The sequence below is a fragment of the Nicotiana tabacum genome, chromosome 11 (genome assembly GCF_000715075.1).
Source record: "Nicotiana tabacum cultivar K326 chromosome 11, ASM71507v2, whole genome shotgun sequence".
NCBI lineage: Eukaryota > Viridiplantae > Streptophyta > Magnoliopsida > Solanales > Solanaceae > Nicotiana > Nicotiana tabacum.
This window is the reverse complement of record NC_134090.1, coordinates 146,817,735-146,834,922: the sequence shown is the minus strand read 5'-3', so window position 1 is coordinate 146,834,922 and position 17,188 is coordinate 146,817,735. Positions and strand designations below refer to the sequence as shown.

At 37.8% G+C, this 17,188-nt stretch overlaps 1 protein-coding gene across 1 annotated transcript; it reads right to left on the bottom strand.

Moving 5' to 3' along the window:
- Nucleotides 1-12,852: 12,852 nt before the first annotated feature.
- Nucleotides 12,853-16,161, bottom strand: LOC107790033 (hypothetical protein At1g04090). Its single transcript, XM_016611929.2, has 2 exons — nucleotides 15,763-16,161; nucleotides 12,853-14,999 (listed from the first exon to the last, which is right to left on the bottom strand). The coding sequence occupies exons 1-2, from the start codon at nucleotides 15,863-15,865 to the stop codon at nucleotides 13,396-13,398; spliced, it is 1,707 nt and encodes a 568-aa protein (XP_016467415.1). The 5' UTR covers nucleotides 15,866-16,161; the 3' UTR covers nucleotides 12,853-13,395.
- Nucleotides 16,162-17,188: the final 1,027 nt, after the last annotated feature.

Below are 17,188 nucleotides of genomic sequence, written 5' to 3'. Positions count from 1 at the left end.
GCAAGGATTTCAACCCGCCCCGCATAGTATTTTCACCCGTATTCGCCCGCCCCACACCAACATCCGCGTCCACCCGCTCCGCATAAGTTTTTTTCTTTTGAGATTTTGAATAAAATTTTCAGTTTAATAAAAATAAATGCAAGATATTTATTTGATCATGTACTAAATTCGTTAATTAGAAAAAAAAAAATTGTTGCTCATTGTAAACATTTTCCCCTTTTCCCCAAACATTTTTCTGTTAACTTGTTTAACCAAACTAGTTATTTTCTTTATTTTAGGGATATTAAAATCAAGAATCAAAAGCATTATTAGAATGGAAGCAAACTCAGAAAATTAAAGGGGTAAAAATTTTGTTATTACCCTAGTACCCTACTGATCATTTTGAATCTTCTTAGGATGTGAAACCAACTAAGTTAATTGGTTTTGTAGAATGACGAGCCAAATACTTAAACTGGTTTGGCAATTTTTTTATAATATAGCAATTTTTTTATAATATATTAATTTAAGATGAGGAAATTAATATTGGTTATAATGTGGCAAAGCCATAAAGGCATAAGGATTCCTGAATGATTAGAGGCTTAGCGGAAGAATTATATAACCAGATTCTATGGATTGCTCAAATTTTTCTAAAACCCGCAACCGCCCCGCAACCTCGTTGAGTTTAACAAAAAAAAAATTCAACCCACCCCGCATAAGCTGGAACCCTCACCGCCTCGCACTCGCACCGCACCCGCACCACCCATTGCCATCCCTATTAACAGCAGAACCAGTCAATCCCAGTGAAGGTCAAGGAAGCTAAGCACGGACAAACCCGACCGAAAAACAGGCCCGAAACTCCGAACCTTCAGCGACTCGAACGACGCAGGAAAAGTTGATGGACTCCGAACTCAGTCGATTCCCATGTTTGAACAGCAAAATTGAAAAATGAGGAAGAAATTCCAGAATCTATTCTTTGTGTATGTTTTTTTGATTTTTCGGATATCAAAGAAACAAAACAGAGGAAGATTTCGGAAAAGTAGAATCCAAAATTAGAAAGAAGAAAGCGGAAAATTAAAGAGCAGCTAAACTAAAAAAAAAAAATTGTTTCTGATTTTGAAATGGACAAACAGATTCAAACTAAGAAGAATTGAATTTTTTTTTTTTTGTTTTATGCGTGTGTGTTTTCTGCAGATGAAGTCCGGCTGGTTTGGCGGTGAAGAGCGCTGCTGCGTGTGGAGCGTAGTGAAGGCAGCAGCGGCGGAATGGAGGTGGGCTCGCTGGTGGGTGGGCTGGTCAATGTTTGGCTGCTGATGGGTGTTCTTGGATGAGGGTCACGAAGAAGAAAAGTGAAACTTTTTTGATGATTTTTTGGACAAAAAATACTTTTCTATTACTTAAAAAAGTTACATAAATGAGTAAAACGCATTACTATACTGCGAACTACTTTAACGAAAATTTAGCCGTTAAAGTAAAACGCAGTACCATACTACGTTTTACTTTTAAATTTTTTTTTGTAATTCGCAGTACTACACTGCGTTTTACTAATTAAATTTGTAAAATGCAGTATAATACTGCGTTTTACTTAAATGTATTATTATACTGCGTTTTACTTTGATTTTTGGCCCTACCAATAATGAACTGACATAACAATAATTCAATACATAGAACGTAGTATTGTACTGCGTTTTACATTCGGACTTGCCTTATTTAAAGGCGTTTCAATTTTATGAAAATTTATTCAATCTTCAAACTTACGTTCATACTTCTCTCTTCTTCTTATCAATCATTTTTTTACAATGTCTGAAGTGACAAAAATAAGGGTTTCACTATATTGGGGGGATGAGGTTGTGTTGGAGAATAACTCTGTGAAGTATAACTCACCTCCACAATGTCATGTTAAATTGCCGCTTACTATGGAGTACGATAAATTGGTATCGTTGTTACGTAAAATAATGAATGAGAGGTGGCGTTCGGTTAACCTTAAAATAACCGGTAGATTTTCGTATTCAGTAACTCCGCAGGGGTTTGCTTATTATTCTGAGTTTAACATCGAGGATGATGAAACTCTTAGAGATTTTTTGCGGATTCCGGATGAATACAAGGAATTTATTGTAATAAAATTATTGGAAATGTACGTCAAGGTGGAAGACGTTCTCAATAATGAGGGCATGCATAGTAGGGATAACCCCCAGTCATCGGGTGGTTATTCTGGAGCAGTTTTTGCCGGACAGATTGCTGATGAAAGAGCTTGCCTTGATTTAAACTTGTCACTACCAGCGAATGAGCAGCCGCAAAATAATTTTTCAACTTTATATAATCAACAAGACGAGTGGTAAACTTCAATTCTGTGGGTGCTTTAGCGATGTTTATTTTATGTTTTAATTGGATTTGTATTAACACTCATATTTTTCATAGGGGATACCGTCCGGATACGAATTTTACAAGTTATGACCCCGCCCCTAGTTGGAATATGTGTAGTTCTGGAGTATTAGACCACAGTGGCCCATCCGGGAGTCATCACCAACAAGCAAATATCCATCATGAAACGTCAAGACAGTACGACTTGTAAGTAAAGTGATATAGCTAAAGTATTTATCTAGTTGGGTATATTATCATTTTATTATTTTTGTGCAGTGAAAACGAGATTCTTGAAGCTCCTAACCTCACACAGTTGCCCATAGACGACGTATTTACTCGTGATTTGGCAGATGCGCAGAGTCAGGAAGATGATAGTGATTATGACAACAATGCGGATGAGTCTGAGGATGACACACCCTTCCGTGATGAGGGTGATGATGAGGAGGAAGTGAATGTTGAACCTGAGTTGACGAGGGAGCATGTTCCTCCACCTCCCGCTAGACCAAGAGTGTACGAGTCTCACATGCCATTTCATGAGCGGAATATTCCCTACCTTGATAATTTGCCAAGCATGCCGAACGTGGATGCCCTCACAAGGGATGATGATGAATTTTGGTCAGAGATGTGGGAAGAGTCTAGACCAGCTGTTCTGACAAAGGGCATGTATTTCACCAATAAAGCTCGCCTAATTAGGGTTGTAAAAATCTACAGTATAAGAGAGTGCCGTGAGATGACGGTAAGTGGGTCACCTACGGAGAAATACAAGGTTGTATGCCGTAGAGACTTTATGGGTTGTCACTGGATGTTGCGTGCCACCAAGAAGAAATCAAGTTTGTGGAAAGTGGGTAAATTTATTAGCGAGCACAGATGTGAAATGGACACATACAATGAGAATCACTTCAACTTGGATGTAGACTTGATTTCTCTTGTCTTGATTCCATATTTGGAAGTGTCCATTAGGTTCAAGATTAAAGAGTGTATTACAGCCGTCCACTAGGAGTATGGTTGTACTATAACCAAAAGAAAGGCATATCTCGGTCGCAAACGTGCCTTTGAACTTATTTATGGCGACTGGGATAAGTCTTTTTCAAATTTGCCCAGGTACATGGCCGCACTACAACACTTTAACCCCGGGACTGTTGTTGAATGGAGGCGTGAGCGGAGTCCGGACAGACCCGAATATATTTTCAACTATGTGTTCTGGTCATTTAAACCAGCAATTGATGGTTTTGTGCATTGTCGTCCTGTTATTTCCATAGACGGTACTCATGTCTATGGAAAGTATGATATTAAGCTTTTGATTGCAGTTGCAGTAGATGCCAACGAGCAAATATTTCCACTAGCTTTTGCCATATGTGCCAATGAAAGTGAAGAGACATGGACGTTTTTTTTTTGAACCACTTGAAGCAGCACGTTGTCAAACAGCGTTCAGGTATTTGTCTAATATCTGATCGGCATGGTGGTATTTTAAGTTCTGTACATCACTTGCCTGAATGGCAAGAACCATATGCATACCACCGTTACTGTGTGCGTCACGTGAAGGCCAATTTCCAGAAGAAATATCCTGACAAGGCATTGCATGACTTAATGTGGATGGCTGCAACTGAGTACCAGCAGTGCAAATTCACGAGGCGCATGGAAGCGATCCGGCAGTTAGAACCACGAGCCTATACTTGGTTGATGGGGCATGAGCTTCACATGTGGACATTGCATGCTGATGGCGGAAGACGATGGGGAGCCCTCACTACAAACGTGTCGGAGTCATTCAACGGCTTGTTGAAGTCTGCCCGTGGACTGCCTGTCACTGCCATGGTCTGCATGACATTCAAACAGAGTGCGGAGAGGTTTGTTGAAAAGCATGCAGCTGCATCAGCATTGATGGACAGGGGTGTTCAATTTATGCCAATACCCATGAGAAGATTTGAAAGGTCCAGGAGGCGAGCACAGTGGCATTCATTTCTTCAGTACGATCATGAACGGGGTGTTTTTAAAGTTAAGATCGCTATCCGCGGACACAGTGGGAATAATCTACAGACAGTGAATGAAAATATAAGGTTATGTTCATGTGGGAAATGAACCATCTACCAAATGCCGTGCGCACATGCGTTGAAGTGCTTTCAACAAGTTGGATATGGGGCAACAAACTATATTGATAGGCAATACAGTGTTGCTGCATACGTAGACACGTATAGTGGGAAGTTGCAAACATTAGGTGCTGGGCATTATTGGCCGTCGGAACCTTTTAAGATGGTATGTAACAAGGACTATTTGCGCAAGCTGCAAGTGCAAAAGAGAACGCGTATACGGAACCAAATGGATGTTGGTGACACCGTTTATGCGCGTAAATATGGCATATGCTCGCAAACAAGACACGGCCGTCGTAAATGTCCTTCAGGTGGTGTGCATGGCGGTGGTAATCCGGCTCCTGGTGCAAGTTCGTCGAATGTACCCAACTATCAAGGATACCCCTAGTCTTTTATTTTGGTATTATTTTTTGTAATACGTGTTTGTACTTGTGTATGTTGCAATATATATCAAATAAAATTATGTTCCACAATTTGGAATGAGTGAAGAAAAAGTTGTTTAATTGTAGGAAAATGTAAATAAAATATTACTATAGCACAAACACAAACATAACAGGCCAACATAATAAAAATACATGAAATATGAAAAATACACTAAACACATACATGCCAATATTTAGTCCCGGTTGCCATTTATTCTCCCCTCCAACCACTTAAATCGTTCTTCCATTCGTTCTTTTTCTTCTTCTACCTCTTTCAGTTTCGCCTTCACCTCTGCAAGTTCCCGTTTATATTTTCCTTTTCGTTCCTTTTATGTTTCACAATTCCATTGTGCTTTCCATTTTTCTTCTTCCACCTCCTTCAGTTTCGTCCTCATTTCTACAATAATTCTATCGCTTTCTCTTTGTGTTTCCCGTTGGCATAAACACATATTATGAAGAAACTGCAGTTGTTCTCTATAGCATTCCTGATAACATGGTTCATCAACCCATTCCTCAAAATCACAAATAGGTTCGCCGGGAATCTTGTATAACTGGTTCATACAGCACCAGTAGTGGCGTCCAACTTCACCACCGTCCCAACAATTTTGCATCGAGCATTCTTTTCCATAGTTGCACTTTGGTGGACGAAGAGGTTGAGCCATTTAATAAAATATTTGCTTTTAGTAAAAAAAAACCTTACTTTTAATGAAATATTTGCTTTTACTAATTTTTGAGCACACAAAATAACTACAATGATGCCGTTATTTATAGGCGAAAAATTTAATACATAAAGCGTGGTATAGTACTGTTTTTTATGGAGTTGTCTTGTCGTTCTGAAAAAGATGAAAACCATGTGAAAAAGGCTGGTTTATTGCAGAAAATTTAATACATAAAGCGTGGTATAGTACTGCGTTTTATGGAGTTGTCTTGTCGTTCTGAAAAAGATGAAAACCATGTGAAAAAAGCTAGTTTATTGCAGAAAAATTTAATACATAAAGCGTAGTATAGTACTGCATTTTATAGAGTTGTCTTGTCGTTCTGAAAAAGATAAAAACCATGTGAAAAAAACTGGTTTTAGTTATCCTTTGTGCAGCGATGGTTTTAGTTCTACTGTTTGTTTTTGTGTTACGTTTGCAATGTTTGTGTTTCTTGTGTACTGTTTAAGTAAAACTGCTGTTTAAACGCAATTAAAATAAAAATGTTGTTAAAAGATAATTGTTATCATTATTTACATAATGCACTGTTTACACAAACTAAAAACCTAAGTAAATTAGTGAGTCCCGCAGCCTGTGTGCTTCAGTGCTGCTGCTGGCCTGAGTCGCATCCCCTGTCGCCCGGGTACACTATCTGGATCATCATCATCAAGCCGCCTCTTTATGTGAGGATGTGCAGCAGCATCGACGCCACAGTTGGCAGGATCGGAAGAATAGGCTGTCAGGCCGTCAGCAACCTACAAAACAAGTACTAAACTTAGCAGGTGACAAAGTATATTTGTATTGTACGTGTTAAGTCAAAAAATATATTCCCACCATGGTCTCGTCGACCTCCTGAATATATGCATCCGTGGTGTCCTCATCAAAGCATGTAGTGGCCTCAAAGATGGGCTGGGACGAAGCCTTCATAAGAAAGTTAAAAATTAATTAATGGCAGCTCATTAAGGAAAAGAAAACAAATTGAAATTTTAAAGTAATACAAACATACCTGCGCCTGTGGTAGATCCGCATCAACCTCCGGGGATGAGGCATAACTCAACATGCGCCCGCCATCCACGTCCCGGGTGGGCCGATCCTCAGCTGCGGTAGATGGGCATGCAAAGTACTGGTATACATCCCCGTCGAATGTACCCGTGATCGACAATGCTCCTGACGGGGTGACCTGCGATGCTGGCAGAGATAGTTTAAGGATGTACGAAGGCATGCTGCTGGAAGGCTCATCTTCCCGAGGTATATAACCCGGTTGATCATCTCCAAGCGCCAAAACTCCAAAGTCCTCATCATGTCCCTCAACAGGTGCCTCAATGCCTCAACGCCCCCTTGCTGGGGACCACCTCCTCGCCGTCCCCCGCGACCCCCGCGACCTTGTAGGGCACCCCTACCTCGTGGGGCACCCCTCCCTCGTGCCCTACCCCTGCCTCGTGGGACACCCTTACCCCGATAGTAGTCTTCTGGCGCCGCATACCGAGCCTCGTGGTCCAACCTCGCGGCATCTCTCGCCTAAAACAGGGTCCGACGAGCCAACTGTGCCACCCGCAGGCCATAGTCAACGACTGCAGGGATGTCGGTATGCTGTTGCATCTCCTGTTCCAACTGGTAGAGGTGATGATGCCCAATAGCCTGTGAAATATTTAAAATATTAATTAAATAACGCCATATCACAATTATATGATATTAATAAGCCAAAAAACATACCAGTGCCTCGTGTCTCCCGGCGTATGGTCTGTAGCGCTCGCCAAGCACATGAATGGGGTTCTCGATAATCAGTCGGGTGTGACAGCGGTACCATGACGCATGCATATGAATAGTGGTCTCCTGGGTAAATGTAGGTGCTGGCGGAATACGGTCAGCTCGGTGCTCCTCCCAAATAAGGACATGCTGCTCTAGCCATCCCATATATATATCGTCCAGCCTGGCATGGTCATCCCGCTGATAGTGTATAGCCACCCATCCAGGCTCCCTCGATATAGGCTGGGGACGGTGAAACTGGCGAAGCACACGCTCTGTGGCATGATACTCAACCATATCGAAGAAGATCATTGGGACGGAGGTGCTCCAAAACATTCGATCGACTGAGCAATAAAAGGGCAGCTGAGCTACCAACTCGTCGTTGTATGGCGTCTAGATGAACTACCAAATAATAACATAAAAGTGAGTATGCGCAACACAAGTTAATTTAAAACAAGTAAGTGTAGGTACATATCTACCTGTCCGCCCACCATCATATCTAGCACATCCCTGATAAGGGGGAGATTATGATGAGCATCGGTCCCTCGGTAGTTCCCACGCCGAAGAATCCACCTAGAAGCTAGAGGGAGAAACGGATAAGCCTCACCAGGCGTAAGTGCTGGTAGAGGTGGCTGCAACGACATGATCCGCTGCCAGGCCCAAACCTAAGATAAAAGGTTGGTGTAAAATTTATGAGTCATTTCGACCATATAGAATTCGGAGAAATGAACAGAGTATTCGAAAATGTTGTCACCTGTAGGAGGGGCAGAAAACCACATATGTCCACCACCGGGCCCATGCTCGCCCGGCACATGCTCATATACAGGTATGCGAGAACAACAACACCCCAACTGTACTGGGGTAAACCATCCAGCTCCTGAAGATGAAGGAGAAAGCGCATACTCACTTTACTCCCCGAAGTGTTCGGGAACAAGACACACCCGAAAAGCAGGAGCAGCGCCAACCGCGTGTACCTCTCAATATGGAGATCCTCCGTCTCGCCGGTAATGTCTGGGTGCAAAAACGCCATATGATCTCTGATGGCTGACAAAGCAACGCGACTGCCCCCAGCGTCACCCTGAGGTCTATAACCAGTAAAATGCCTCATCATATCCAAAAATTGTGCACGCGTCATGGATCTAATGTACTGGGGCAGTGCTACGGCCCGTCCATCTACGCGCAGCCCGTACAAAACCTAAACATCCTCCAGCGTGATGGTGGCCTCTCCAGTGGGCAAGTGAAAAGTGTGTGTCTCCGGTCGCCACCGCTCTACCAAGGCCGTGATGAGAGACCAATCAAGCTGCATCCGTCCAAGCTCAAAAATCGTATAGATGCCCGTAGCCTGTAGGCACGCGACTACGCAGGCATGGAAATGATGCTCCCCGATGAACTCCCACAAATCGTCAGGTCTCCTGGGCGGAGAAGCTGCATCGATAGCTGTCCCTCCCATACAAAGGAGGACCTATGGTCGCTCTGCAACACTAGTAGTTGATCCTCGGCAGGTCCGGGATGCGCAGGCGGAGGAAAGTCCATGTCGTCTACTATAATTTAAACAAAATTAATTGTGTGTGTTAGCTTAATAAATTAAATAATTAATTATGTTTAAAATTGGACTGAATAATTATGTATGTGTTCCCGGCTCGATATTTGAGGCCCGGTAGCACCGAGTTATCCTTAATTATTATGCGTGTCAATTTCAACATTTTTAGAATTGTGTGTGTTAGCTTAATAAATTAAATAATTAATTATGTTTAAAATTTGACTGAATAATTATGTATGGGTTCCAGGCTCGATATTTGAGGCGCGGTAGCACCGAGTTATCCTTAATTATTATGCGTGTCAATTTCAACATTTTTAGAATTGTGTGTGTTAGCTTAATAAATTAAATAATTAATTATGTTTAAAATTGGACTGAATAATTATGTATGGGTTCCAGGCTCGATATTTGAGGCCCGGTAGCATCGAGTTATCCTTAATTATTATGCGTGTCAATTTCAACATTTTTAGAATTGTGTGTGTTAGCTTAATAAATTAAATAATTAATTATGTTTAAAATTGGACTGAATAATTATGTATGGGTTCCAAGCTCGATTTTTGAGGCCCGGTAGCACCGAGTTATCCTTAATTATTATGCGTGTCAATTTCAACATTTTTAGAATTGTGTGTGTTAGCTTAATAAATTAAATAATTAATTATGTTTAAAATTGGACTGAATAATTATGTATGGGTTCCAGGCTCGATATTTGAGGCCCGGTAGCATCGAGTTATCCTTAATTATTATGCGTGTCAATTTCAACATTTTTAGAATTGTGCGTGTTAGCTTAATAAATTAAATAATTAATTATATTTAAAATTGGACTGAATAATTATGTATGGGTTCCAAGCTCGATTTTTGAGGCCCGGTAGCACCGAGTTATCCTTAATTATTATGCGTGTCAATTTCAACATTTTTAGAATTGTGTGTGTTAGCTTAATAAATTAAATAATTAATTATGTTTAAAATTGGACTGAATAATTATGTATGGGTTCCAGGCTCGATCTTTGAGGCCCGGTAGCACCGAGTTATCCTTAATTATTATGCGTGTCAATTTCAATATTTTTAGAATTGTATGTGTTAGCTTAATAAATTAAATAATTAATTATATTTAAAATTAGACTGAATAATTATGTATGGGCAAGCTCGATTTTTTAGGCCCGGTAGCACCGAGTTATCCTTAATTATTATGCGTGTCAATTTCAACATTTTTAGAATTGTGTGTGTTAGCTTAATAAATTAAATAATTAATTATGTTTAAAAATGGACTTAATAATTATGTATGGGTTCCAAGCTCGATTTTTGAGGCCCGATAGCACCGAGTTATCCTTAATTATTATGCGTGTCAATTTCAATATTTTTTAGAATTGTGTGTGTTAGCTTAATAAATTAAATAATTAATTATGTTTAAAATTGGACTGTATAATTATGTATGGGTTTCAGGTTCGATATTTGAGTTAATTTTACAACATATATTAATTTGTTACTTTTGTAAGTTTATTGTTATAAATTAAATAATTAATTTTGTAAAGTGTAATTGGATAGAATTTGCAGTTACTACATACTTAAACTACATAGACTCCACGCTAAAAGGCTCTACATTTTACTACGCTAAAAGGCTCTATATTTTATAACACTAAAAGGCTTTATATGTTACTACACTAAAAGGCTCTATATTTTACTACGCTAAAAGGCTATTTATTTTACTACGCTAAAAGGTCAATATTACATATAAAAACAACTAACATAAAATACAAATATGAACAACAAATAAAATAAATAATATTAATTTTTTAACAATATAAATAATTTATCAAATTTTAGCAATTTTTTGTACCAAAGCTAATAAATCAATCCGGGTATAAATAAGATACAAATTTAAATACAAACATAACACAAATTAACATGGAAACACATTAAACAATACAAATATGCATGTACTATACGAGTTTCGACATAAACAAAATCGAAATACCTTGATTTAAGTTTTTTGAATTTGATTGAAATCGAATTTTTTCACCCGAAAGAAGGAATCCAAAGCTTGTCTTGTATGTGGGACCTACTCTCCTTGCTCTTTAGGTGACGGGTAGGGCCGAATTTTTTTTTTTAAGTTTGTCGCGGTGACGGGTGGGGGGACCAGCAGAATCGGAATTTTTAAAAGAGGGGGTGCGTCGGTTCAGTGGTCCAAGGAAGAAGAAGGAGGTTTATTTTATTAAAGCTGTTCGCAGTATTATACTGCGAACAACTTTAATAAAATATAGTTGGGCCCAGATTTTGGTAAAACGCAGTATAGTACTGCGAATTACAAAAAAATTAAAGTAAAACGCAGTATGGTACTGCGTTTTACTTTAACGACTAAATTTCCGTTAAAGTAGTTCGCAATATAGTACTGTGTTTTACTCATTTATGTAACTTTTTTTAAGTAGTAGAAAAGTGTTTTTTGTCCAAAAAATCATCAAAAAAGTTTCGAATTCCGAAGAAGAAGACGTTGGGGGGGGGGGGGCGTTTGTTTTCTGCGGCGGATGTCTAGTCTTAGGGGTCTAGGGTCTATAGGTCTAGGTTTTATTAAAGGAAGAAGCGTTTTTAGTGGGTTTAAAGGGTATTAGGCTTTAAATTAAGAATTTGGGTTGGGTCTATGTCTTGTTGGGTCTTAATTTTGGGCTAAAAAGACTAAAAAAACTTAAAAATATAAAACCTACTCTTAATTAATTAAAATACACTACCAAGATAAAACTAGATATTAAAAGTGAAATTATTTTTTGTATTTTCAAATGTTATAATAAAGTCAAACGTAGGGGAAAAAATAGGCTAAAGCCACAGTGAAATTAAAATACCATAAATATAAATATACTAATTGACTTTAAACTAAAGATGAAAAAATATTTTTGTAATTTTTATTCTTTGTGATAGAATAAGTAAAAGAGTCAAAATTAGTTGAAATAACTATATTAGACCTAAACTAAGTATTTAAATGCTAAAATATGTAAAATTTTGGGGAGGGTCAAAAATCACATGTCTACAAATAGGGGTATTCATAAAAATCCGAAAGCCCGAACCAAACCGAAAACCAAACCAAACCGACCAAAAAAACTGATACTTTTTGGTTTGGTTTAGTTTTGGTTTTGAAATTTAAAAACCGATCAAATTTGGTTTGGTTTTGGTTTTAATAAAAAAAATCGAACCAAACCGAATATAGGAGTAACTATTTTAAATTTATTATTACACCTATATATATGTATACTTTTATACAAAGTTTCAAAATTTTTATAGTAAATGTTAATCGTTTGCACTTTTAGTACAGGTCTTTACCTTTACATTCTAGTTTGATTGGTAGATCTCTTTTGTTAAGTGTAAGAATCTATTTTATGTTAAAAATAATATATTTTTAATTGAGTCCTTAAATTATTCATCACTATTTGATTCAATTATCATCAATATATCTTGGTAAATAATAGATTTCTCAAAGGGCAATTAATTTGATAGTGTTACGTTGAAAATGTGGTCGCCGAAATATGTGTTTGGTAGTGTATGTCTTATATTTAAGAAAAAACCGACAAATAACCGAAAAAACCGAAAAACTAACATAAACCGAATCAAGAAAAAATCGACTTAATTGGTTTGGTTTGGTTCTAATATTTGAAGAACCGACTTACTTGGTTTGGTTTCTTTTTAGGGAAAAACCGATCCAAACCGAACCATGAACACCCCTATCTACAAATATATCGTATTATATTGTATTGTATTGTATCATTTTAATGTATACAATATTTAGATAGATTGTATTGTTAGTCGTTGTTTCATGCACCAGCAATATGAAGAATAAACTTGCAATATTACAAAAAAAAAAGGTACAAGGTAGAATTATTACATAAAAAGATAGGGTAAAGAATAAAATAGGATTATTTAATAATACGGAAGGGGAAGATGAGAGGAAAAAATAACGTAACGACGCGACTACACCAATTCGGTCATTACATAAAGTGACACTTTTCATTATTATGTAACAACGAATTTAACGGTATCATACAATAAAATTTAAGTAATAATCAAAATAAACATTGTATTTAAATTAACAATACGATACAATACAATAGGTAATAACCATCCAAACAAGCTGTAAAAGCTTGAATATATCTGTTGGACATAAATGGTTCAAGAGTTTTAATTTCACACAAAGTGCAATAACAGTCTAATTTTACATTTATTCTCACAGTTTCAAGCCTTCCTGCTTTTTCCCCACTTTGCCTTCTAATATCTCTTGGTTTTTGCACATAATACAACCTACAAACTAATGCAGGAACCATATACATTTATAAGTGCTGTTACCCTTGCAAAGCACTTGGACTTGATCATCAACCAATGTCAACCATACTGGCTTGGACTTAAATATAACTGTCAAAGAATGGTTCTTCATTTGAACCCTTAACTTTGGTAGTGCTAAACCCGAGGGTTCAACTGAACCTATTGTTTTTGGCTCGAAGAATGTATATATATGCTAAAAAAATTAAAATGTGTACATATGATAAGACCATACTTGTTTTGAACCTATTGATTTTAGATACTGGATTCGCCTTTGCTTACCACCTTTCATCTCCAAACCAGTTATTCTTTTCCTTTGGTCCTGTTGGCCCTGCTTCACCATAAAGTTCAGTTGGAAATAGCTCAACAAGACTCTCCACTGAAATTCTAAAAAAAGAAGGAAGGTGGTTGATTATCTTGTCAACTTCATATCCTGATTTGTATTCAATGGTTGGACCCCATTCCCTCATGTACTGTAACCAAGGCGGCTCTGCGACAATTCCTTCTCCAAGATACTCAGCAGCGATAATTTGATATTTACTGCTAGAGTCAACATAGTATTTGCTTCTTGCGCAATCATTCCTCACTCCGATACCAATCTTTGTATTGCCTTGAAGGTAACAGCCAGGATGTGGGAAACTCGCGTGTCCATTTCTTGATGCATATACAATTGACTTGTTCCCATCGATGAACTCCAAGTTACGAGCATCAACCCATTCACCACCACTATGCTCACTGAAATAGACACACCAGAGCACCCCAGAAAAGTTGCTAATACGAAGAGTGTAATGCTCCCAATCACCAACGTGCTCGCCTACTCTATTCATGGCTAGATTCAACAAACTTATTTTAAGGGTAGCCGGTCCATTAAAGGGGCAAAAAACCCACATTGCAATATCAGTAAACGTTCCTCCTTCAGCCGGTTTAACATGCACATAGAGCTCAGCTGTCTCAATATTACCACATTTGACAGTGTGTCTATTTTCAACATCTTTATTTGGCAAATCAAGCCAATATTTACCATCATTTTGTCCACCTGCTGGCAAGTTTGAGCCTTTAGAGTCGATCGCTATACCATTGTCCTTCCCATCTTTAAATAGAAGGGCTCCATTTTTGAAGAACCATTGAACTGATGAGGGCAAATAAATTTCATCTGGATGGAAGTAAACAGTTGGTCCATAGTGCTTAATAAGTGCATGAACCTGCTCAAGGTTGGGCATTGCCTTTAGAGACGAGTCGAGATTTTTCAAACATGCAATGTTGAGTTCATCTCCTTTAGTGAAACTTGTACTGCAGAAGAATGTCCCAACTGAAACCCCTTCACATAACATGCCCCTCGCGCAGGGTCTTGTTTTCCAAACTTGAAATTGGTTCTTTCCAAAAAGAGAATTTGAACTAAAAACAACTTCACAAGCCTCACAACTTTCTGTAAGATCAGCGCGGACACATCTAACTTCTTCAAGATTTGGTTCATTAGGTTCAGCAGTTGCCACAAAGCCCATTGGTTTATAGCCAACTGGTGCATTAGGAAGCCAAATGTAACCAACTTCATTATAAAGGGATTTCGCACTATATACTAAAGTGTAGTTCAATGGCTTTTTAAGAGCAGGAAGCTTGGAAGTCGAATCTCGAAATGAAATTTTTTGCTTCTGATCAGCAGATAAATCTTTGACAGCAAGAACATAGCCTGTTATGTTCTCACCATCTGGCTGACAATAGTGGCCAAGAATTGAAAATCCTTGTGGAATTTCATCTGGCTTATAGAATGAGACTGACTTTGATTTTCCAAACAATGGATTACAACCCCAAATTTTCTTAAACTTGGTGATTTGAACAGCTTCAATTTCACCTAGGCATATTTTTCCTGTAGCAAATCCTTTACCTACAAGGACAATATTCACATAAGCAAACTGAGGAACTATAGCAGAATTTTTACTGTCAAGTGTTTGTTTTTAGCTATGTTGCTCGGATCCTTCAAAAATATTGTCACACGCGTGTCGATCCAAAACACACTTGGCGGTAAGGAGTATCGAAGTAACGTAGTTTTTTAGGCCCCTTGTGTCCGCATATATTAAAATGGGACATCATATGAATAATAGGATCTTCATCCTCAACCCAAAAATCAAAACACAAATAGAATCAAAAGGACTTTCAACACTCCACCAGAAAAAAGGAGTAATTTATTATCCAGATTAAAAATGGGACTTTTACACAAACAACCAACTAGATTCACTATTTACTTTTTCTAGCTAGTATACGATTAACACGGTTGTGGACATATTATACATGGACTGATATTATATATTGACAGGCTATTTTTAGTTTAAGTGGTTGGTGAACCGGTATTTAGGTTAATTCTTCAATAAATAAAAATGCGAAGTTTTTCTTTCCACATAAATACCGACATATTTACTTTTCATAGATTCTTGCACACAAAAATGTGAACTTTATATATATACAGAAGAAGATCAATTTTTCATTCTTAGCCCCAGCCAAAGTCAATCATAGAACTGAAGAGGGGGGGGGGGGGGAGTCAAAATAACTGAGAACTGACTGAAACACAGAGCTTCTGTGAAAGATAATAGGACAACTGGAGAAGGAAAAAAAAACATTTTTTACCAAAAAACAGAAACTTAAAAACATACCTTGAGGCCATTGTGGAAGGGGTGAAGGCAAATGAAAACGCTGTGGTTCAACATTGTAGTAATCACATACACTATCCCAGCTGCAACACTCCCTCCCAAACATTTTTCTTAATTTAAATCACAAAAATTAGAAAACAGAAAAAATTAAAACACTTAAACCACACTCCACATATACTTTGTGACTTTGTCTAAGAAACAAGAAAGGATTTGCACAGTTCAAAAACAGCAGTATTTTTTTTCTATGTTTTGTTCTGTGGGAGATCAAAACATAGAAGTATGTTAGGTAAAATGTTTATCTTTGGGGAAAGCTTTTGCTTTTCTTGAGGAAAGGTTGACTAAGAACTGAGAAGACAGAGAAAAGAGAATGGGACAGCTTCTTTTTTTTTTTTTTTTAATAACAAAGAGAAATGGCAGTTGAATGTTACACCTGTCTGTTGTTGTTTGGAACTTGGAGTATTTTTTCTTGATTTCAGAAATTTATTATTTTTATCAATAACCCTTTATTAAATGTTGCACCATAGTTATAGTAGCACTTGTTTTTCTTCTCAAATGTGAGGAATAAATACTTTTTAGGGATATGTATATAAGGGTTAATTTTAAAAATTAAATTTTTTCTTGATTATATAAATAGACACTTATTTTGGACCAAAATAAAAAAGCAAATTGATCACTTATTGTGGATGTCACGATCCTAAACCACCATGGTCGTGATAGCGCCTATCACAGTACTAGGCAAGCCGATTCAACATTTACAACATCGAGTTCTTTTATAAATTTCATTTTCTAATCAGATAAGTCTATCTCTCAATTTAATTTATATAAAAATACGCGAATACAAGTACATAAATACATCAACACAGTCCAAATCTGATGTCATTAGTCATGAGGCACTAAGTACAACTTAACATTGTCTGCCTAATACAAAATAAATCTGAAATATAAAGTACTAGGATAGGAAGGAGAATGACAAGCCTGCGAACGGCGTGCAACTACCTTGTTATCTCCGAAAATACACAGAAGCTGATGAAAGCTCTCACTCTGATGCTGTGGCACCTGGATCTGCACACAAGGTGCAGGGAGTAACGTGAGTACTCCAACTCAGTAAGTAACCAAAGTAAATAAAGTCTAAGTGCAGTGACGAGCATTTAAAAATCATATGCATTCTTTATCAAGAATCTTAACAGAAATATCAAAGTCAAAATCTGCAGTTCAATAACCAAATATCTCGTAAAAACTCCAGTTTCAATGAAAATCCTTTAAAACATTTATTCAAGATTTTTCAGTAGAGGCTCAGTATAAAAGAAGAGCGAAAACAAAAAATCTCATAAACAAGCCCCTCGGGCAAAATATCACTCATAAGTATAGCCCCTCGTGCAAGCCTCTCAGTCTCTCGTGACTCAGCTCTCGTCAATTAGTACTCACACTC

Bases quoted from the DNA above. Each gene is read 5' to 3' on its own strand.
- LOC107790033 (XM_016611929.2), bottom strand. From the start codon at position 15,865: ATGTTTGGGAGGGAGTGTTGCAGCTGGGATAGTGTATGTGATTACTAC. The intron at 15,000-15,762 runs GTATGTTTTTAA...TTGTCCTTGTAG, and splicing joins CCTTCCACAATGGCCTCAAG to GTAAAGGATTTGCTACAGGA.